Below are 23,560 nucleotides of genomic sequence, written 5' to 3' on the forward strand. Positions count from 1 at the left end.
CTTCAAAACTGGAGAGAGATAATAACTTCTCAGTTTAGTGTTTGGAAAATGTTATTCCAACAATGTTGCATCTACAACTGTTCCTTATATTGGTATTGGTTTCTCTCCTTTTTTTGCTTGATGTTGTGATTCATGTTTTGTCTTTACTGAACATGCCAGTTTTTTTTCTGCTTCCAGGAATGACAGTAATAATGACAATGTGTATGATCGAGAAAGAATATTCAGAGCTGTCAGTGAAGGGGACCCAGAAGCTTTGGATGGTTTACTGGAATATCTTCAAAGGACTTCAAAACAACTTACAGACACCAGATACAAAGGTAAGATAGCAGACTAGATGTAACGTTGGTTATTTTTTGGGAAATTATAGAACACCATTATACATGTATAGAGTATGAGAAATTCTCCTTGATTTCAATGTAGTATTATTCTCAAGTGTACAGAGTTTTTTATTACATATTTCATCTTCTTGTTGTCTCCTCTTTTCATCCCCATCACAGTCATCATTATTTTACCATTACCAAATATCTCGTACTAGTTCCGTTTTTCTAGGCTAACTAGCTTGTGAATGTATTCTTGTTAATATTTCCTTCCCCTTGATTCTTGAACCCCTTCCTGGTACTTTGTATGCCTTTTTTTCTTCCTCAACCCCTCCCCCAAAAATCTGTATACTCATAGTTTTCCTTCTAACACAGTTATCACCTGTTTTTAGCACTATCTTACCTCATACTAATTTAGCATTTCATACACATATACTAATATACAAGTACAAAAGTTAAACAATGTTTAAATTTAAATGTAATAGTCTGAAGTTTCCTCTAGACATGAATGTGTTAGTAAAGCAGTTCTGTGACAGAGAGGAGTCTATTCAAAGTGCAAGGATTAAAATGCAATCTTTGGGTGAGCAAAATTGTAAGTGTGATAAGGGGGAACTTTATACAAACTCTGAAACTATAATGTCTCAAAATATTTCTCCTGCTCTGAGGTAATGAGATTCTGTAATTAGTAATTATAAGTAACAGAGGTGGTAAGGGTATATTCCCGAGGTGCAGGGGGGGCTTATCCCCCTGCAAAAATGTTTTTAAGATGTAACAACAAGCTTTCAATTTTCAGTTTTCTGTAATTACATTTTAATTTCTGGACTCACAGTACTAAGCCTTATGCATCTGATAGGAAACCATGATAACATATGTTCATGCTATTGAATTGTTATTTAGTAAATTAGATAAATGCAGTCAAACATAATATATAATTTGACTAGAGAACAGCAAATTGCATCACTTGCATGGAGTCCATATAAGAACACAGTAGTCAAGAAATCAGGTAAAGGCTGTCAGCTCCATGGTGCAGAGGGATAAACCCTGACTGCAATTTAGGTGACCTGGGATTGTCTCTGAATCTAGGTGCGGCAGAAGTTGATGAAGGTTGGGGAGTAGTGAATAGATGATGCTAACTGTCTACCTACTAGACTGAGAATTTGGCTCTGACAAGCTGCATCACTGTAGAAGCTTTGAGTGTGTGCATGCTTGTGTGTACGTATGCCCGTGTGCCTGGGAGTGTGCATATTCATAGGGGAAGGCAGATTAGGATCTCATGGCTTCAAGTGTGTATATCAACAACTATCTGAGGAGCTATAGCCAGAAAATGGAAAATCCCTTGTAGATGCCCAGATGATGGCCATGCTGTGAGATGCTTTTGCCCAGCTAAGATGGACATGGAACAGTAAAAGATATAGAAAGGTCTTAATGGCTGGCAGGCATGAGACAAGATGGAAGGGAAGTGCAGCAAAGCCACTTGACTTGGATTCCAGGGTCTATTACTCAGGAGAAGGACAGGCCAGAAATGGTGTGAGAATAGTGGTGAGAGAGGCTTCAGAAGATAGTGAGGAATGTCATCAGAATTAGTGACAGACTCATGGCAATCAGACTCTATTGTAATGACAGGGTAGTATTCATAATCTCAGCCTATGCCCCACAGCAGGGTTGTGATAGTGAGGAAAAGAGTGCATTCAGGCAGCAGTTGCAGGACCTAGTAGATAAAGCAGGACAACATGAACTGATGGTGATAATGCGTGACCTGAATCCGCATATTGGGACCGACAGAACAGGATATGAGGACTGCCTGGGTCCACATGGGTAAAGCAACAGGATTAAAGAAGAAAATGCCATTCTAGGCTTCTGTCTGGCAAATGGCTTGATAGTAGCCAACACATGGTACAGAAAGAGAAACAGTCACACGATCACATACAAGAGTGGCCAACATGCAACTCAGTTAGATTTCCTTCTAGAAAGTAAGGGGCACTGGGGTGGAATCAATGATTGCAAAGTCATCCCCAGTGAAACAGTCATCCCACAGCATAAACCACTGGTTGTCACAATCAGCTGACAGCATTGGTCACAGAAGGCATTTAAGGTCAACAGAGACCAGGCTGAAGACCTGGAAGTTGACTGGATAGAAAGCACAACAGTTCATTGAATTACTCAGGGCTCTAGCACTTCAAGAAGAGGAGGAAATAGGTGGAGTTGAAGAAGAATGGCAGCACATCAAAACAGCATTTGTGAGGACTATAGAACAGATAGGTGGATGAGCCAGGTATGGAAATAAGGTACATAAGGAAAGCTGGTGGTAGAATGCAGAAATCCAAGAAGTCATCAAAAGAAAGGAGAAGTGTAGGAAAAAGTAGGAGATAGAAAAGACGGACCAGGCTAGGAATCCACAATTGGTACACAATGGATTTCTTTCACCTGGTGAAAAATTAAATCTACAGGTTGGTGCATGTGGCACCTTCCCTTCTAAAAGGTGTTCGGTTTTCCCTAACATTACCAAATGTTTTGCAAAAATAAACAGTGTAAAGTTCTGTTCCACTTCTGCTTTTTCATGTATAACTAAATCAGTGGTATATGATCTGCCTTGCCCCTGTAAGTTGTTTTATATAGGGAAGACTAAAAGAATATTCAAGCTTCTGCTGCAAGAACATATTAGAGACATAAAAAACAATAATGCTATAAGCCCTATAGCTTTACATTTTTTTACTTGTCATAGTAGTGACTTTTCACTCTTAAAAGCTTGTATTTTGGAACATATTTCAGAAACAGATGAGGTGGGGGTGCTGCGGTAGCGTTGTCGCCTCACAGTTAGACGTTGCCTGTTCAATTCTCAGTTAGAGCGTCTTCTGTGTGGCGACATGTGTGAATGGGCGTTCCTTCGTTGAAGGTTGTGCATTAGGCCCGGCAAGCCAGCACGTAAAAATCTACTGCCAATCATTAGCGGACCGGAGTTCTGCTGTGGCGACCCCTAACCGGGAAAAGCCGAAAGACACAACATTTCAGAAACAGATGAAGTGTTAATGAAAAAGAAATTATTGTACAAAGAACCTTTATATATTTTAAAATTGAATATACTATCTCCAGCAGGTCAAAATAGTGAATGTAACTGGAGAGTGTTTCTTTAAAATGTATATATGATTATTTTAATTGATGGTTGACTAATTAGATGATTGTTTAATTAATTGTATTTAAGTGAATATATGTGTGTATATATATGGATGCATGGTGTGGCATATTTTGTAACTCCAGGAAGGCTGTGCCGAGGCGCCAGAGTGTTATTCAGTGTGAATAAACTGTTTAATACAAGATTGGTGGCATCTTTTTCACTGGCTTTGTAGTCTGGTGTGTAGGAAGGAATACTGGTTGGCTAACAAAGAAGCTAAGAAAGAAGTTGCACTAGAGAAGAACAGGGCATAGGAGCACTCTACTAGCTTCTGGAAAGTGACTCAGTAGGTAGCTCAAAGAAACTATATCATGTTGCAAGGAAAAGGCAGGAAGATAAAGAAGATAGTCAGATGCCTTTCATAAGGGATGCCAGCAACAACCTGCTCAACAGTCCACAGGACATCAATGGTAGCTGGAATACTTCCAGCAGCTTCTGAATGAAGAAAATCCCACAGACGCTCTACTGAGCCAGACACAGCCTAAAATGAGGGAAGAAGAGAAGCCCATCTTAGAAGAAGTAAGGATAGCACTAAGGAAAACTAAACTAAGGAAAGCAGCAGGCTCAGATGAGGTCACAGCAGGTATGATAAAGGTGCTAGGTGTGACAGAGGAAAAATGGCTTCTGAGGGTATTCATAGCAGTATGAAGAGAAAGGTGTATTCCAGATGACTGGAGAATAAGCATACTCATGCCAGTGTACAAAAACAAAGGAGACATCCATAAATGTGAGTAGTACAGAAGTATCAAATTCCTGTCACACTGCATGAAAGTTTTGGAGAGGGTGATTGATAAATGGATACTCAGAGTAGAAGAAAGTAAGATAGGAGATGAGCAGTTCAGATTCAGATCAGGATGCAGCTCAACTGACCTGATGGTTGAGAAGAAGCTAGAGATGAAGAAAGAGTCCAACTAGGCATTTACAGACTTGGAAAAAGCATGTGACAGGGTCCCAAGAAAACTGATTTGGACTGATCTGCAGTGGTTTGAAGTCCCAGAAACACTGGTAGAATTAGTGCAGACTATGTACAGGGACCCAATGACTCAAGTACAAAAAGTGTTCGGTCTCATAGAGGGGTTCCCAGTGGGAGTGGTTGTGCACCAGGGTTCAGCTCTGAGCCCACTGCTGTTCATAATGATGAGGGACTACATTAGTAAACAGGTCAGAGGGGACAGATCAACAACGTTCCTATATGCAAACGATGTGGCATTAAAGGCAGATTCTGAGCAAGAATTTCGTCAAAGGATAGGGGAATGGAATGCAAAATTGAAGCCACATGGGATGAAACTATGTCCATATAAGGCAGTGGTAATAACAGCAAATTGGGGAAATCAGAAGAAGCTGAGAATTGAGATAATGGAACAGGTTAATAGCTTCAAGTATCTAGAAGGGGTGGTTCTAGAGAATGGAAAGTGAATGAAGAGGTCAAAGCTAGAATCAGAGGGGCTGCAGCCAACTGGCATGGTGCATCAGGTGTAGTGTATGACAGAAGAATGCCAAAGAAGCTGAAATGTAAGTTGTACAAAACAGTGGTGTGACCAGTACTACTGTATTGTACAGAAACCTTGGCAGTAAAGGCAGAGCAGATGAGAAAGCTAGAGGTGACAGAAATGAAGTGCCTGAGAAGGGTAGTAGGATGTACACTGTGGGACAGATGAAGAAGTGAAGACATAAGAGCAGATGTCAAAGTAGCTCCAATTGCAGAAAAGATCAAAGAGAACAGATTATGGTGGTTCGGGCTCATGTGCAGAAAAGCAGAAGCCAATCTGGTGAATAAGATTTGGGACAAACACAAAGATGTTAAGAGGAAACAAGGGCATCCGGCAAAGAGGAGGATGGATTGTGTGAGAGAATATCTGTAACAGTCAGGCATGAGTGTTGAAGAAGGCAGGAGTGTGGCATTGAATCGAGAGATATGATGACACCCCAACTCCATGTAGAAAATGGAAAAAAGGGGGTTGATGATGATGATGATGATGAATACCTATATATATATATATATATATATATATATATATATATATGTATATATATATATATGTATATATATATATATATATATATATATAGAGAGAGAGAGAGATACATAGAAGCACAATACTCTCTGGTCTTGTAATTTATTGATCAGGTGGATGTATGGTCGAGTGGATGTTTGTACAGTTAGTGTTTCATTTAAAGAGAGAAACTCTACTTATGGAAGGTAAGTGTATGGGTGTTTGCTGTAGTGTTGGAAGTGAGTGTGTTGGTGTGTGTGTGTGTGCAAGTAATTGTGGGTTAGGGTCACTCTGAAGGTTAACATCATACCTCTCAACCTCTTAGCTCAAAACATCTTGACAAAGCCAAAGATAATGCGAGGACAAAATCAGGAACAGAGTTTTTAAGTATTGCTTTTACAATCGTAGACACTTCGTAGAAAAGCATGTTTTAAATTGGCATGCATTTACTAGAGAATATCAAGTTTGAAACTCAAGTGTCTGTCAATATTTAGTGACTAAAATTATTAATGATCTGCCAGAAAATCACAAATTTTATGAGGAACAGAACAAAAATATCTAGAAAAAATCTGGACATTTTGCAAAAATTTAGACAGTTGAGGGGTATGGTTAAAGTGTATTGGTCATATTCTGAAGCAAGTGTAAGCAACAAACCTTTAGGGATGGATGTAACATCCTTACCATATACAATATCAGATTACACATTTTTGATGCAACAAATATGCTCTTTTTACACTGTATATTGATGATAAGAAGGGCCCGTGGATTTTTTTTTCAGAGCTGAAAATTCTTAGCATGGCATCATGAAAGACTGAACCCACATTGCCTCCCTACCTAAATGAATGTATAGGCTACAACTTTTTAATTCCTAAATGCAATGGCAGTAGTTTCTAAGTCCCTATAAAGACAAATAGTCAATTTGTGATTGTAGGTGATATACCTAATACTGAAAATTGTCACTTAAGATGATGTAGTAGTGAATCCACAAGGTAAGTTGGCTTTGATTATCCATTATGATATGCAGTTATTTGCAAATCATTGACCAGCTGCTGCCATGACATAATTTTGTGGGTACTGTCTTAATGAAAAAAAAAAACAAGTAAACAATGAAACTAAAAAAAAAAAAAAAAAATCAAGCAACACACTACAATTTTTATTTTTTGTAAAACCACTTTCAACTTTAACATGAGGAGTATAACAGGATATTAAATTATCTGTAAAACAAAGATGCTTCCAAACGTGATAAATACACTTTAGGTGATAACTTCTGTGACATGCGTGAGAAGTGAATGTTTGTGCAAGTGTTACTGGTTAGGGTTAGGGTTAGGGTTTGGTTAGGGGACAGATGTAGCGTAGTGCATGTGTTAATGTTTGTGAGATATGTCTGAGACTGTCTTGTATAGTTATAGTGTTATGGAAAGTGTTTTTTTTAAGGTAAGGTGTTAGGGTTAGGGTTAGAGGCAGGGGCACGGTATGGGTTTGCATATATTATTAAGGTGGTGAACCAACTTTAGTAATGCATGAGAACTCTAACCCTGCACCTAACCCTAATCTAACATTTCTGTATCTATGTATGTCTGTTAAGTGGGTCAGTGAGCTTATCTTAAGTGACCTATTTCAGGCCTAACATGAGTGTATATGAAAATATGGCTACAAATGTAATTTCTTGTAATATAATAATATATACTCACAGCAGCCAAATAGTGATATATCTGTAGTAAGTAATCACACGTGTAGTAATTTCTTACATATGTTGAGAACAGTGTTTTGTAATTAGTGAAACACTTAGAATAATACCTACAAAAATGTAGAAAGAATATGAAATAACACTTAGTTATATGATGTGCCACAGAGAAAAAAAATAAACTGCAGTTAAAAGGCATTTGAAACATTAATATAGGATTGTTGAAAACGGGTAAGAGTTTACTTTATGCACTGTGTATAGTACAGCCACACATACCTCTCAACCTGCAGACACTGACAATAGGTACAAAGGCCCTTGAAAGTAGGTACATCCAGCCAAAAATCTGGGTATCTAATTAACATAAAATATGAATGCCAAATAGTGCATAATTTTTCACATTTCTTGTAGGGATGTGAGATACTACTCAGAAACACATCCTTAAAAAACAGAGTAACAAAAATACAAAAATATCTCCCTAGTGGAAAGTAAGGAAAGTAATAACTCCAAATGCTGAGCGCCAAGCCAAAAAAAAAAAAAAAAAGACCGAAAACCCAGAGAAAGATTGAATCTTGAAGATTGTTCTTCTTATTAAACTTCTTTACTTCCTTTCTGTGGCAAGCAGCCCCCCCGAACTTATATATACCAACTCTGAATCAACATACTTCAGAGAAAAGGGAATATTCTGAGAAATGGCCATCTTGGACTTAGTATATGTAGTCTGTTTTTCGGCCATTCATTCTGCATGTTTCAGGACTCATTCTAGCTTGTTGGTTCTGACATTTCAAATGGTTACCAACAAAAATAATTGAAAAATATAAGCACATTCTCAAAGAAACAATGTAAAATCTGTAAATTTTATAAACTGCACCACAAAATTCTACCAGACAAGGTTGTTTGATTTTTGCTTCTGAAAAAGGAATAAGTAGGATGTGTGTCTTCTATCATTAAATTATTGGTACCACTAGTATGTTGGTCATGTAGTGTGGTTTGTTGTGCACGAGACTGATTCAAACATCAAGTGGAATGGGGGATTCAGAAAATTGTGTGAGGGGTGCATCAAGCCTGAAAATAGAGACATACCTTTAGAAATACGTACATCATGTGCATGGTAAATCAGTCCTGAACATAGGAATGTTCCTCCAAACTAGGGGCAGGTGAGAGTTCTTCTGCCATGGCCTCCTAAACACAGGCGAGTTACAAAGATGTTTACAGGCTTTTTACAGTAATTAGTAAAAAACTTAACACAGGAGTATTTTACATTTATCAAGTGTATGTGTTGTTTGCTGTGATTTTACTGTGGTGTGATTAGATATTTTTGTTTATATAGCAGGAAATGGTTTGCCTTCATGGTGAATGAGCATAGCATTTGTATTCTCTGCAGTGCTGGTGGTGCTCCCGTAGAGCTGTTTAAATTGCATGACATTCTTCAACCTTTTACTTTTAAGTGGTAGTTTTAATCATGATTATTCCTGTTTGCCACCCTTTACCATCTTAGTAATTTGTCTTAACCCTATGCCTAACCCTGCCCTTAACCCTAACCTTACACCATACTTAACCTTAGAAAAGCCTTTTCTGTAACACTGCCAATATACAAGACACCTTGGATACACACTTCATACAAAAACATGCATATTGAGCACTAAGCCTATCTCCTTACTTTGCCCTTACTCTAACCCTAACTAGCAACTACTCACAAACACACATTAAATCTGTCCTTGTACTTAATCCTTATTCTAACACTAATGTACAATCACTCGCTTGTGCACGCGTGCGCACACACACAGACACACACACACACGCGCACACACACACACACACACACACACACACACACACACACACACACACACACACACACACACACACACACACACACACACACACACACACACACACACACACACACACACACACACACACACACACACACACACACACACACACACACACACACACACTCTTAAACATAATGTCAAAACTTTCTGTATATCCAAATATTTCAGCATTACAAGAACAATACTTCCCTGCCACAAAGCATCTGCATCCATTAGACAATAGCAAGAAACAACAAATACACTAAAAAATAAGTACATCTGAATAGTTTGCAAAGCACTGAACAGTTTTAAAAAAATAATACATTTGACAACCTATGAGAAACCACCATATCTACCTGTATGTATATAATGGGTTCCATACACTAGATCGAATTTTCACTAATTCGAAATAGTGCATTGAATTCTCACTGCAGCGAAAGTGCACTTAATCGAAAGTGCACTTACGCGAAGTTCAGTACAACGAACAGGTGTTGTACTGAACTTCCGTGCAGTACTCACGGTCCTTAGAGTTAGGGCACGGGTCATAGCTTACCATGACCCATACCCTAACCCTAAGGTCTGTGACGACTGCAACGCAGTGAAGGACATAGCAATGTCCTCCACTATGGTGCAATAGTCATGAACCTTAGGGATAGGGCATGGGTTAGGGTAAGGGGATAGCTTTACTAACTATCCCCTTACCCTAACCCGTGCCCTAACCCTAAGGTCCGTGACTATCACAGCATAGTGGAGGACATAGCTTGTTTTTAATGTCCTCCGCTGTGATGCGGTGTTTTCAGTGAAGTGCACTTACGCAAAAGTTCCCTTTCGTTAAAGTGAACTTTCGCAGAAGTGAGGCTTCCTATTACAAGTTCAAAGTAGTGAACTTTCGTTCTTGTAATTGGAATCCATATATAATGTGTGTATATATATATATATATATATATATATATATATATATATATATATATATATAAATATACATGTATGTATACATACATACAGACACACGTTACGCAAGCAATAACACCCAACATGGTGGACACTACTGGGAAATAAAAGAGTGCCCAGGGACATTGTGAGGCACAATGCTGCTATCTTATTATACTGGGTTACCTAATATGCATTAGGGTCATAACTCTCAACCTCTTAGAGCAAAATATCTGGATAAAGCCTAAAATGATAAGGGAACAAATAGGGGCAGACTTTAAATATTGCTCTCACAAACTTAGAAAGTTGACAGAATAATAGGTTTTGCATTAGCATGAATTTTCTGAAGGATGTGGAGTCTTAAACTCAAATGTTTGTCATTATTTAATCCTCAGCTATTTGCCAGAAAAGTACAGATTTTAGGAGGACCACACCAAAAATATGAAGCAAAAATCTGAACATTCTGCGAAAATCTGTACAGTTGAGACGTATGATTAGGGTGTTGTTTTGTCAAGACTCAAGTTAATCAGTCTTATTCTATTGAACAGGCTTAGTGCTGAAGAATGTTTTTGTTAAGTACTACTTTGGCAAACATTACGTGTTTATATTAATAACCTACATTATAAAATGTTTAATTTTATATTCCAGTCCAAATGTTGTTTGACTTGACACACCTGGTCCTTATACTTACTTTCCTTCTAGTTTCTGTAATCCTATGATCTTATGTAACCCAAAAAGCATTAAAATAGAACAAAAATCTTGCCTCCCCATGTCTCCTGACTTATATATGCCAACTCTACTATCTCATTACAGCAAAGATAAAGGGGAAAATTTCTAAGATGCATCGACTGACAAAATCAATACAGTGTGATAAAGTCAACTGTGATATTGAAATTTTGAAAAAAAAAAGACCACTGATTACAAATGCCTCAGTGAAGTATAGTAGTGCCATTTCTTATTAAGTGCAGAAGTAGCCCAGAGCAAAGCTATTGTCAGCCACATCTTGTAACCAGCAATTGTTGCAACTTAGTCCTAATTTAGCACACACCTGGGCAGCAGGCTTTTAATAAAACATTTTTACTTAATCTTAATATTTTAAAAGGCATGTGGGCATCAATGATACAACAACATGACCAAGCAGGTGTGGCCTGAGTCATATCAATGGTGTCAATCACTGTCAGAATTGTTCTCTACTTATTCTGTCTTAGTATGGTCATTGTCTTTGATATACATAGCTTAAGACACCCATTGCACACACTGTGTACTTCTTATTGAAATAGAAAATGTTTAACTTCAAAAATCATTGGTTTCTTTAATTAGCATTTTTTGTTATATTTATGGATTCATTTTTTCACATTTTTTTTCAGATCCAGACACTGGTAAAACATGTCTACTAAAGGCTATGTTAAATCTGAAACAAGGAAAGAATGAAACTGTGCCCTTACTTCTGGATGTTGCAGAGCAAATAGGTGGCCTGAAAGAACTTGTGAATGCAGCATATACTGATACCTACTATAAAGGTAATAAAGAATGTGAATTAACAAGGTGCAGCATACAACATCATTGTATCCTATCTTGCTGAATCATTTAATGTGTCATATTAGTAGTAATCTGTATGTTAATGCTTACTGTCTATTTTTGAAGTCTTTAATATTTCGAATGAATAAATAAAAAACATCCATCCATCTAGCCACGGTCCCTTTTTCCCACTTTTGTACACGGGGTTGGGGTGTTACTTCAACACAGAAATAAGAATTAAGGAGGGAGATAATTCCTTAAATTGAATTTGACTAACTGTATTATTAACAGAAAAGAGTTTGCCAAAACTGCATCGAAAATACATTTTTTAATTAAAATTCAAAGACATACTATTACATAAGTGGCAACCCCCCCACAAATTCCCATGCAAAGGGCTGTGCTCCCCATAACCCCTACGTAAAATAACCAACAATCCTGCCATCGCCCATAATGATACCGCAGTACAAGGACAAAATGATTGACTTCAACAATTGGCTAAGCTTCTGGTGTCATTCTAAGGGGATCCAGTATCTATCTGCCTGGGATGGCATAGTCGACAGACCACAATGCTTTGCCAGAGATGGCCTGCACATGTCTCCCCTGGGATTCCGGATACTGGCTAAAGCTCTTGCCACCCCAATACTGCCTTTTTTAAGCAAGGTTCAAATGACAAATTCACCACCATAACAAGAACAGGCAAGCAAAAACTGAGGGTAATGCTACTCAATGCTAGAAGTCTAAATCTCAAAATGCACTCATTCGAGACACTCCTTAAAATGGAGAACATCGATATCTGTGCAGTGACTGAGACCTGGTTCAAGGCTCTAGAGAGCCACCCCTGCACTACCAGGCTATAACTCATACCACACTTTTCGGCCATCTAACCTGGACCAGAACACCAAAGGTGGAGGTGTGTCCATATTCATTAAGGATATCCCCATCTCCAGGCTAGTTGCGCATCATAATGCATCCGTGGTTATCCAAGTGCAACTAAATCTGGGCAAAATTGCAATCCAAATTGTAGCTTGCTACAGATCCCCCATCATGCCCCAGAATTCCCACTCCTCTTTTCTTGATATACTGGAAAATATTACAGTTCAACCAAACACCCAAATAATGGGCAATTTCAACTACCCCACAATTAAGTGGGAAAACCATGTACCAACTCCTTCATTCAACGTTTCCTGGAATTCATAAATTCCAATGCCCTGGATCAACTTATCCACACCCCTACCAGGGGCAACAATATCCTAGACCTAGTCATTACCAACATGAGTGACCGGTGTTCCACACCTAAAGTCAACTCCTCGTTGGTCAGATCCGACCATAAGCTAATCACACTAGATATCCACATCCCGCCCCCACCCACCATTAAGGAAACCATGGTAAAAAATTTCTCCAAAGCCAACTTCAGGCTTCTTAAGACAGAAGTGGCGAACTTCATGATGCCCATGCAGATGGACAATACAGTTACGACTGCTGAATCCTACACAAATGCACACTATAAGCACTTACATGAGTGCATGGATCATGCTATCCCAAACAGAACAAAGACACTATCCTCCAAAAAAAGGAAGCCAATCTGATGGTCCCCTGCCATAAACAAACTCTACAACAGAAGGAAGAAACTGTTGCAAAACAGAGTAAAATCCCATGAGTGGAGGAGCTCCCTGGTCAGCCTCAGTAAGAAGTTGAGATCCCTTATAAGATCCTCCAAAGCTAGCTACAAAAACAAAAGCACCTCTGATTCTAAGGGCAACCACAAAGCATTCTATAGCTATGTCAAGAATTTCAATGGCAACACCCAGATCTGCTCCGAGTTACAGCACAATGGCATGAAAATTACAGAATCAACTGATATTGCCAACATCCTGGCAGATAGGTTTAGTGCTAACTTTACCCCCCTCTCACCCCTAAAGGGCCCATATCTATACAGGAAGAATGCAGAGTCCCTGTAATCACATCTATGCAGGTAAAAACTGCACTCTCTAAAACCAAAAACACAGCATCCATGGGACCAGACAACATCCTAGGCTGCGTTTTACATGAACTTCAGAATGAACTGGTTCCCCACCTAAGCACAATGTTCAATCATAGTCTCAACATCAGGATTTGTGCCTACTGAATGGTGCACAGCAACAGTTATCCCACTCCACAAAGGGGGAGCCACCACTGATCCTGGGAACTATCGCCCTATTAGCCTGATGAGCCTGGTCTGCAAAGCCATGGAACGTATCATAATGGAACTCATAAACAAAGACATTGGTAACCTCCAAACTCTGGACTCCACCCAGTTCGGGTTTGTGAAAGGCAGATCATGCCTTCTGAACCTGATCGACTACTTTGAGGCAGTTACCAAAGCCGTAGACGAGGGAAAGGTGATTCACACAGCCTGTCTTGACCTCGCCAAGGCTTTCAACACCATCCCCCATTCTGGAATATAGCTAAACTCACTAAACTAGGTATAAATCCCTACATCACAAGATGGGCTGCCAATTGGCTCACTGACAGAACCCACACAGTAAACATTGCAGACTCCAAATCTGACTTCAAACCAGTGACAAGTGGAGTACCATAGGGTTCAGTCATGGGACCTCTCCTGTACCACAGGGTTCAGTACAGGTTAACACAGAAGGCCTCTGGCTAATGAAGTTCACAGATGTCTGCAAACTAGGAGCCATAATTGAGTCCCCAAATGATGTGGACATCCTACAGAAGGGCCTCACTGAGACAGATGCCTGGTGTCAGAGGCATGGTCTCAAGCTCAATGCCAAAAGGTGCATTGTCATCCCCTTTGGAAAAACTGTACCCATGAACTACCACATAAACAGCAGTCTACTTAATGCCAAATGTGTGATAAGAGACCTAGGGACACAGGTGGACAGTAGTCTCTCCTTTGAAAAATCACATCACCACAGTAGTCAGGAAATCCTTCTATGTGGCACACTTCATCACAAAAGGGTTGTCATCCAGGAAAAGAGAGGTCATTGCTCCCCTCTACTCGGCACTCATTAGCCCCATTATAGAGTAAAACACCCCTTTTGGAATGTACCTCACAAGATATCTGCAGCAGCTGGAAAGGCTACAGAAGTACCTCACAAAGAGGATTACTGGCCTCAAACAGATGCCATACACTGCCCATCTCAAAAAACTCCAGCTTTACTCTGTAGCATATCACCTACTCCGAGGAGATCTCTGCCTAACATATAAAGCTATGTTAAAGCCAGAGCTGTTGGACATGCTACACCTAAAGAAGTCCCAATCCCTCCGAGCTACATGCTCTAGGGACCTAAAACTTGTCACCACAATAAACAGAACATGCTGGAGGGATAGATTCCTGTCCCAGAGACTTCCTATACACTGGAACAAGCTAACCATCTATGTCAAGCAAAGTTCCTCATTAGCACTCTTCAAGAAAAATGTTGATGAGTGGATGTGAAATAGGAAATACACCCAGGGATCACTTCTGTGGCTCTACATGACAGGGGCACAGGAAATTAACTTTCTTGGGTGGCATAAGCCAGGGAACCTTGTTGACTAGGCTTACTTAGGCCCTTGGGCCAATAGCCTAGTACCTACCTATCAACCTATGAACACCAATAAGGGGAAAAACAAATTTCACCACCCAGACAGTGCTGATAATGTTTTGAATAGCTGTATGCCATCACTCCACTTGGAGAGTTTGTGTTGAACAACTATAATACTGTCAACTTAAGCCACAGTACATGCCTAACATAGTTGAGAAGGTAGTAATTTGGGCTTGTGAATGAACCTAGGACATGTGGAGGTGACATGGAAGACACCATAAAGAACAACCACCTGTGAGGAAAGTTAAAAGAAAGCTGTTCTGATGTCATGGGGAGAGTGGCATGGGGAAACAGAGATATGCAGGTAACTGTTTCTTTTTCCTGCTTGTTTTTTCCCAACCACTCACTCAGCTGATAACCAAGCTCTCCTTCTGACCACTTTATGAGCCTGTCTGTTCCCCTACGGTAAGACACTTTGACCCACTAATTATCCGGGGCATGGAGATCTGGCACTGCTGTTTGGATTGAGGGAATTGGGATTTTAACAAAAGCCCTATGCCCCCCATGAGTACACTTCCATAGCATTTGAAAGTGGGGACATGCAATAGACCCCCCCCTCCAACGAAGTATGTCCAAGCCTCCTTGTATGACTACTCTTTTCTTCATAACAGCACCTTTGGTGTGATCTTCAGTCTACACTGGGGATTCTGGTAATGAACACACACACACACACACACACACACACACACACACACACACACACACACACACACACACACACACACACACACACTCTCCCTCCAGAGACAGGTGAACAGACAAAGCTTCATCATTTTTCCCATCCCCTCCTGCTAACTCTACCAGACACCTAACTCATTAGCCATTGCCAATGATGCTGGCATCTTTCCTTCCTTTTTGGTACTGATTACATACCAGTATTTCAGCTCTGTTGGATATATATCCACAACAACAAGCAGCACTGAGACCACGGCCAGGGCAGGTTTGTTCCACTACCACTTCTCAACACAAAAGTTTGTTTGTTGCAACACCTACGGGTGTTTGCTGACAATTGTACTCCACATGTAAAAAAGCTCAGCAAGACACTCGGTTGAGCAATCATAAGATGAATATTTCAAATGTATTGTCTTCCCAAGCACAACGTATACAATCAGCTCTACTTGAATATCGGTAAGTATAGTTCACCTTTGTTACCATAGACAACTGCATTCATTAAAACCATCAAGTATTTATTCACATCGAACAATAACTTAAAAATAAAAACAAAAATAAAAAACAAACAGAACAAAGGATAAGCGCTTTTGGGTCTCCTCAATGACCCTTCATCAGATCCATGTATACTGTGCAGTTAGTGCCTGTTTAAAAATGACTCTCTACCAATAGAGTGCTAGATGACGGGTGATGTCACATCACACACATCTTCTCAAACCACGCCTCGTGAGTGCTGGTTTCATGGGAAATGTAGTGTTAGTCCCAGTCTTCTGTGGGCTTGTAGTCTTCCAATCCAATACATTTCTTCCTGCTCCAATCTGTTGTTGTTGTCACCTCCCCTTTCCGAGGTTAGAACAATTCTAAGCACTCTGAACTTGAAATTATGTTGTTCGTTGTCCCTGACATGTTTGGCAAGAGGATTCTTATAATCTTTGAGTCTGATGTCACTTATATGCTTGGATAGTCTCTCCTTAAGTTGTCTTACTGTCTTTCCAACATAGAAATGGTCACACAATGAACATGTGGCCAAATATACTATATTTTTTGTGTTACAATCAGCATAGAAACTACAGGTATATTTCTTTTTGGTAATGGGATGCTCAACGCTGTTCTCTGTGCATATATACCTGCACATAGTACATCTTCTACATGGAAATGTCCCTCTTCTATCAAAGTTGACAGGTGGTACTAGATAGTCTTCTTTGCATAACCTATTTTTCAGATTACTTGCATTCCTGTAAACAAATTTAGGTACCTCTCCAATCACTTTTTTGCATTCTTCACTTGACAATAGTATCTTCCAGTTCCTTCGAATAATGCTCAAGAGGTGTGGTTTGAGAAGATGTGTGTGATGTGACATCACCCGTCATATAGCACTCTATTGGTAGAGTAATTTTTAAACAGGCACTAACTGCACAGTATACATGGATCTGATGAAGGGTCATTGAGGAGACCCGAAAGCGCTTATCCTTTGTTCTGTTTGTTTTTTATTTTTGTTTTTTTTTTTAAGTTATTGTTCTATGTGAATAAATACTTGATGGTTTTAATGAATGCAGTTGTCGTCTATGGTAACGAAGGTGAACTACACTTGCCGATATTCAAGTAGAGCTGATTATATACGTTGTGCTTGGGAAGACAAAACATTTGAAATATTCATCTTATGGTTGCTCAACCGAGTGTCTTGCTGAGCCTTTTTACATGTGGAGTACAATCGTAAGCAAACACCCGTAGGTGTTGCAACAAACAAACTTTTGTGTTGAGAAGTAGTAGTGGAACAAACCTGCCCTGGCGGTGGTCTCAGTGTTGCTTGTTGTTGTATTCATACTTTATTTTCTTAGCAGTACAGTCCTGTTTGGTTCTAGTTTTGTTGTGCTTGGATTTATTTATTTATATATATATATATATATATATATATATATATATATATATATATATATATATATATGTGTGTGTGTGTGTGTGTGTGTGTGTGTGTGTGTATGTATACACATATATCTACACATACACACACACACACACACACACACATCTATATATATATATATATATATATATATATATATATATATATAATATGTAGATATGTATATGTGTGTGTGTGTGTATATATATATATATATATATATATATATATATATATATATATTTATATGCATACACAAGGGTCTACTTTAAAATACATAATAACAAACAACAAAAGCAGCACACACAGCAAACGGAGTATGGGACTCACACAGGATAAAAAAGTAAGTAACAAGACTATCATAAAGTTCAAGTGTGGTCCCTGGATGGCAAACAAATCACTTGTAGATCTCCAAACAACGAATCAAGAATCCAGAATTTGAACAAAAGAGTTTAATTCCAGTAAGCGCTTTCACCCTGAGGCTTCTTCAGACTTTTACAAAAACAACTGCTAAACAAGTTTAAAAAACCTCAGAGCTCTGTTGGTTGGTCGAGCTCAAACCAATCAATGTGCATTAATAAAATCATCATCACATGAATATTAAACATGTCAAAAAACTTTCACATAAACTGTGAATCAAATGCATCAAGTATATCATAGGGTGAAAATGCACAATGTTAAAAACACATAAACAAACATAGTTTAAATCAACAATAAAAGACATCATTAAAATCAACATTAAAAACTCCTACAGAGGTGAAAACATTCATATATAGTTCATAACATCCCTCCCCATAGCAGCTAATCATGCATTAAAAACTTATCAAAACAAGTACATACAACGGCGATCAACCGTCCCATTCGTAACAAGGATATATACAGGCTGGCGAAACGCCAAGCAGGTAGGACAAATAGATCAAACACGCGAGCACTGCAGCATGTGTTTAGAAACCTTAAAAACATCAAGTCAACAACCTCAAATGCGTTGTTGCATAAACCAGCTCAACTGAGCTATTCAAAGAATCCATTCTAATCAAGGGCGCTTACCAGGTGGACATCGTAAATATGTCAGCGCCTACAGTCCATAGGATGTTAAAAATATTACTAAAACAAAGGCATAGTGTAATATAGACTAGCAACAAACAGAACGCTTCTTAACTCTTAATGTATATCCACGTTGCGTATCGTCGTCACAAGAGTACGACGAACACTACATAACTGATGCCTTAACAGAAACCATCAATAGGTGGCAGTCAAGCCTAAAAATTAGGCTGTAAAGTAAATTCATATAGCATACAAACTCTTGAGATCCAAAAATAAAAAAACAATGCATGTTCTCACTACACATTGAATGAAATATCGTGGCTCATATAAATTCAAACAAAAAAACCACATACTCCAACATAGAACAGGCTGATATCTAAAAGATACATATCAATACAGCACAAATCAAATAGACATAATATATCAAGCAAGTATGCAGTAATATACTATACGAATATAGCAAAACATAGACCTGTAGGTCTCTAATAGGCAACTATTAACAGAATGTTGGAACAGAAGAATAAACATATCCCCCATAATATAAAAATAAGGAAAGAAAAAGAAGGAAAGGGAGAAATGGGGGAGGGAAGGGGAAAAAAGGTGGAAAAATGGAGGGGAAAAGGGGGAAAAGAGGGAAAAAGGTGTGGGAGGAAAAAAAAAGTGGAAGGAAAAGGACAAAAACCAACAAGGAAAAACAAATCATTATTTAGGTCTACAAGGTCTCCTCTTTTTCAAGATGGGTCTAATCTGGACCTTATCGTTCAATCCAGGTGCTCTATCGGCTCTGCACCTAATGATCCACTTGAGCTCATTCTCTAAGGTTAAATTCACCAAATCCCCTCCTCTTACATTGCTAGACAAAGTTTGGAGAACACAGAAAACAAACTTGTGCTCCATACCAAGTGTCAGAATATGCTTGGCTAAAGCATTCTGAGTGGACCCAACACGAATATGATATATATGTTCTCTGATCCGTTCTCTAAAGGACCTGTTGGTTTTTCCTATGTAAAAGGAGGGACATACAGTGCACCTTGCCAAGTATATCACATTAACGCTGCCACAGTCTGTTCTAGTGCATAGCTTGAACTCATGGCCTTGACACTTGGTATGGAGCACAAGTTTGTTTTCTGTGTTCTCCAAACTTTGTCTAGCAATGTAAGAGGAGGGGATTTGGTGAATTTAACCTTAGAGAATGAGCTCAAGTGGATCATTAGGTGCAGAGCCGATAGAGCACCTGGATTGAACGATAAGGTCCAGATTAGACCCATCTTGAAAAAGAGGAGACCTTGTAGACCTAAATAATGATTTGTTTTTCCTTGTTGGTTTTTGTCCTTCCTTTCCTTTTTCCCTATTTCTCCCTTTCCCTTTCTTTTCTTTTTCTTTCCTTATTTTTATATTATGGAGGATATGTTTATTCTTCTGTTCCAACATTCTGTTAATAGTTGCCTATTAGAGACCTACAGGTCTATGTTTTGCTATATTCGTATAGTATATTACTGCATACTTGCTTGATATATTATGTCTATTTGATTTGTGCTGTATTGATATGTATCTTTTAGATATCAGCCTGTTCTATGTTGGAGTATGTGGTTTTTTTGTTTGAATTTATATGAGCCACGATATTTCATTCAATGTGTAGTGAGAACATGCATTGTTTTTTATTTTGGATCTCAAGAGTTTGTATGCTATATGAATTTACTTTACAGCCTAATTTTTAGGCTTGACTGCCACCTATTGATGGTTTCTGTTAAGGCATCAGTTATGTAGTGTCTTTGTGTGACGATGCATAACGTGGATATACATTAAGAGTTAAAGCGTTCTGTTTGTTGCTAGTCTATATTACACTATGCCTTTGTTTTAGTAATATTTTAACATCCTATGGACTGTAGGCTGACATATTTGATGTCCACCTGGTAAGCCCTTGATTAGAATGGATTCTTTGAATAGCTCAGTTGAGCTGGTTTATGCAACAACGCATTTGAGGTTGTTGACTTGATGTTTTAAGGTTTCTAAACACATGCTGCAGTGCTCGCGTGTTTGATCTATTTGTCCCTGCTTGGCGTTTAGCCAGCCTGTATATATCCTTGTTACGAATGGGACGGTTGATCGTTGTATGTACTTGTTTTGATAAGTTTTAATGCATGATTAGCTGCTATGGGGAGGATGTTATGAACTATATATGAATGTTTTCACCTCTGTAGGAGTTTTTAATGTTGATTTTAATGATGTCTTTTATTGTTGATTTAAACTATGTTTGTTTATGTGTTTTTAACATTGTGCATTTTCACCCTATGATATACTTGATGCATTTGATTCACAGTTTATGTGAAAGTTTTTTGACATGTTTAATATTCATGTGATGATGATTTTATTAATGCACATTGATTGGTTTGAGCTCGACCAACCAACAGAGCTCTGAGGTTTTTTAAACTTGTTTAGCAGTTGTTTTTGTAAAAGTCTGAAGAAGCCTCAGGGTGAAAGCGCTTACTGGAATTAAACTCTTTTGTTCAAATTCTGGATTCTTGATTCGTTGTTTGGAGATCTACAAGTGATTTGTTTGCCATCCAGGGACCACACTTGAACTTTATGATAGTCTTAAAATACATAATGTCAACTTGCAGAACATTGAGGCGATAACCATAAAACTTTACAGTAATGAACGTTCACATCATCATAAGGTTTCACCACAAATAGAGGCAGTTGGCCAACATGGTGAACTTTGACCTCTTCTCCACTGTAGTGCAATCTTGGAGTTGATATATTTAGTTGGGGGGTTATGGGGGGGTGAATCCCCTCAATTGGGTGGGTTTTCTTTGCTTTGGTTTGTTTTTTTATATACTGTTGGCCAAGTGTTTACTTACATGGTGAAAATTTACGATGATGTGAATGTTCATTAATGTAAAGTTTTGTGGTTTTCATCTCGATGTTCTGCAAGTCAACGTTATGGTAATTCACTATTTTAAAGTAGATCCATACACACACATATATATATATTTATCATTTATTGAAAAGTATGGTGAACTGGTCAAAGATCCTTTTCAGCCTTGATTGGGGCCAAAAGGCAACTAAAAACAGAACTGACAGCCAAATAGATATGTATGTACATTCAAAAGTACAACGACATTTGCTTATCACAATTTTCGATCGTCAGAGGGAAAATTTAAAACAAACCGTAGAAAGTATACCAAAATGTAATTAGTTAACATTATTGTGATATAATGTATATATGTCAAATCTTTAATCCCATTACAAGTGTGCAAGAATCCAAAGAGAAATGTTTGTGTATAGAAGTTCAGAAAATTCCTGTCCTACATCCCTTAAGCAATTGCATTTGAATTCTTTAATGTGTGATTTTAGTTTATTTTTTTAAATAAAGGCAGTTGTTAATTAAATGTATATAATTTAGCATTGTATTTCAAGATGCTGGGTTAATTTAACAAAGGTTTTTCACACCCAGCCATAGAGAATTAAGATCTATGAAGTGCAATGCTATTCTGACCTCTCAAGGAATATTAATTCAAAATGTTTTGTTTTTTATTTTTCAAATACATTTAAATGAATTCCATGGTATTTATATATAACATTTTAAATAACTATGTACACTATTTACATTAGCCTGACACTATAACATATCTTAATGTATACAGTTAATTTATAAGTATGTCCAATCCATTATCAGAGTGTCGGATCAATTATTGCATAGTGTCAATTAACAATAAGACTTTTCCCCAAGGGTTGTTGATAAATGGCTTTGGATAAAATTCTTATTTCTTTAATTTTAATTTCCAATAATGCTATGGTCTTCAGTAGGCTGTAGAAGTCTTACAAAGTTGATATTGTGTCTGTATTCCATCTTCTTGTTATACACTTCCTTGAAATTGCAAGTATAGTCCATACTAGATACATGTTTGACCTATTCAAATAAGGACCTTCATTCACATTTAATAATAGAAGAGATTTAGTTAAATAAAATGATTAATTAAATGAAGCTTGTAGAAAATTATTAATACCATTCCAAAATGGTTTAATTTTAACACACTCAAAGAAAATGGGGTTCCAATCTGCATTGTGTACTTGCTCACATCTCCAACATATTCCTTTTATGGAATAACTAATTTTACTGATTCTGTCTAGGGTTAAGAATGCTCTGTGCAAGCATTTCCAATTAAAAACTTTCCAGTATTGTGTATATTTTATCAATAATAAGATATTTGTTTTAATATCTTCAGTTAACTGTATTGAGTGTCCTTTTGTTATATATTTCAATATGAGTTTTTGGGTTTGTTTTATAGTTTATCAATATTTTGTAAAATTTTGAAATACTGTTTCCCATGTCAAAGCCATTATATATGATTTCATATATGTATTTCGTAAATTTAGGTATTTCTTTAAATGAAGAATTGTTAATTATTCTACTTAAATCTTGTGAATATGACAGAATACTCTGTAAAGTTAGCCAGTCCTGTTGTGGAATTTTGTATGTTGTTTTTATTTCTTGCATATCTAAAACTTTTAGTTCTTTAATACATTGAAGCCAACAAACAAATCCTTTCTGTTCTCAGGAATTAATAATTTCTCTATATATTTTATGTGGAAAGTTCTTTGTGACTATAAATTGTGTTATAAGATCAAACCAGATTTTTAAATCTATATTTGCATTATTTATTTATTTATTTAAGTTTGATGACCAGGGAAGTCCACTGGGCCAAGAAGTGCCCATTTTCAGTGGAGGCCTGGGGAGAAAAGCTCCACAATAATTTCAAGTTACATTTCACATGTTACAAAAGGACATAGTTTATACAGTTAATTAAACATTTACAGATAAGCTCCATGATATTTGCAATTGGCTTGTCACAATGTTACAAAAATGAAAAAACATAATTCAATACAGAAATTTCAACATTTACATAAAGTGAATATTTTTGTTATAA

The 23,560-nt window shown here is 37.8% G+C and overlaps 1 protein-coding gene across 3 annotated transcripts in view; it reads left to right on the forward strand.

The window, feature by feature from the left end:
- TRPV2 (transient receptor potential cation channel subfamily V member 2) overlaps window positions 1–23,560 on the forward strand; it is a 1,022,245-nt gene that overhangs the window by 552,731 nt on the left and 445,954 nt on the right. For all 3 annotated transcript variants that reach the window (XM_044054526.1, XM_044054527.1, XM_044054525.1), the window contains exons 3-4: window positions 178–317; window positions 11,276–11,428. In XM_044054526.1, the coding sequence (XP_043910461.1) occupies window positions 178–317; window positions 11,276–11,428 (293 nt within the window). The remainder of the gene's footprint in view (window positions 1–177; window positions 318–11,275; window positions 11,429–23,560) is intronic.

The sequence above is a fragment of the Protopterus annectens genome, chromosome 13.part0 (genome assembly GCF_019279795.1).
Source record: "Protopterus annectens isolate FY-2018-M chromosome 13.part0, PAN1.0, whole genome shotgun sequence".
NCBI classification, from domain to species: Eukaryota; Metazoa; Chordata; order Ceratodontiformes; family Protopteridae; genus Protopterus; species Protopterus annectens.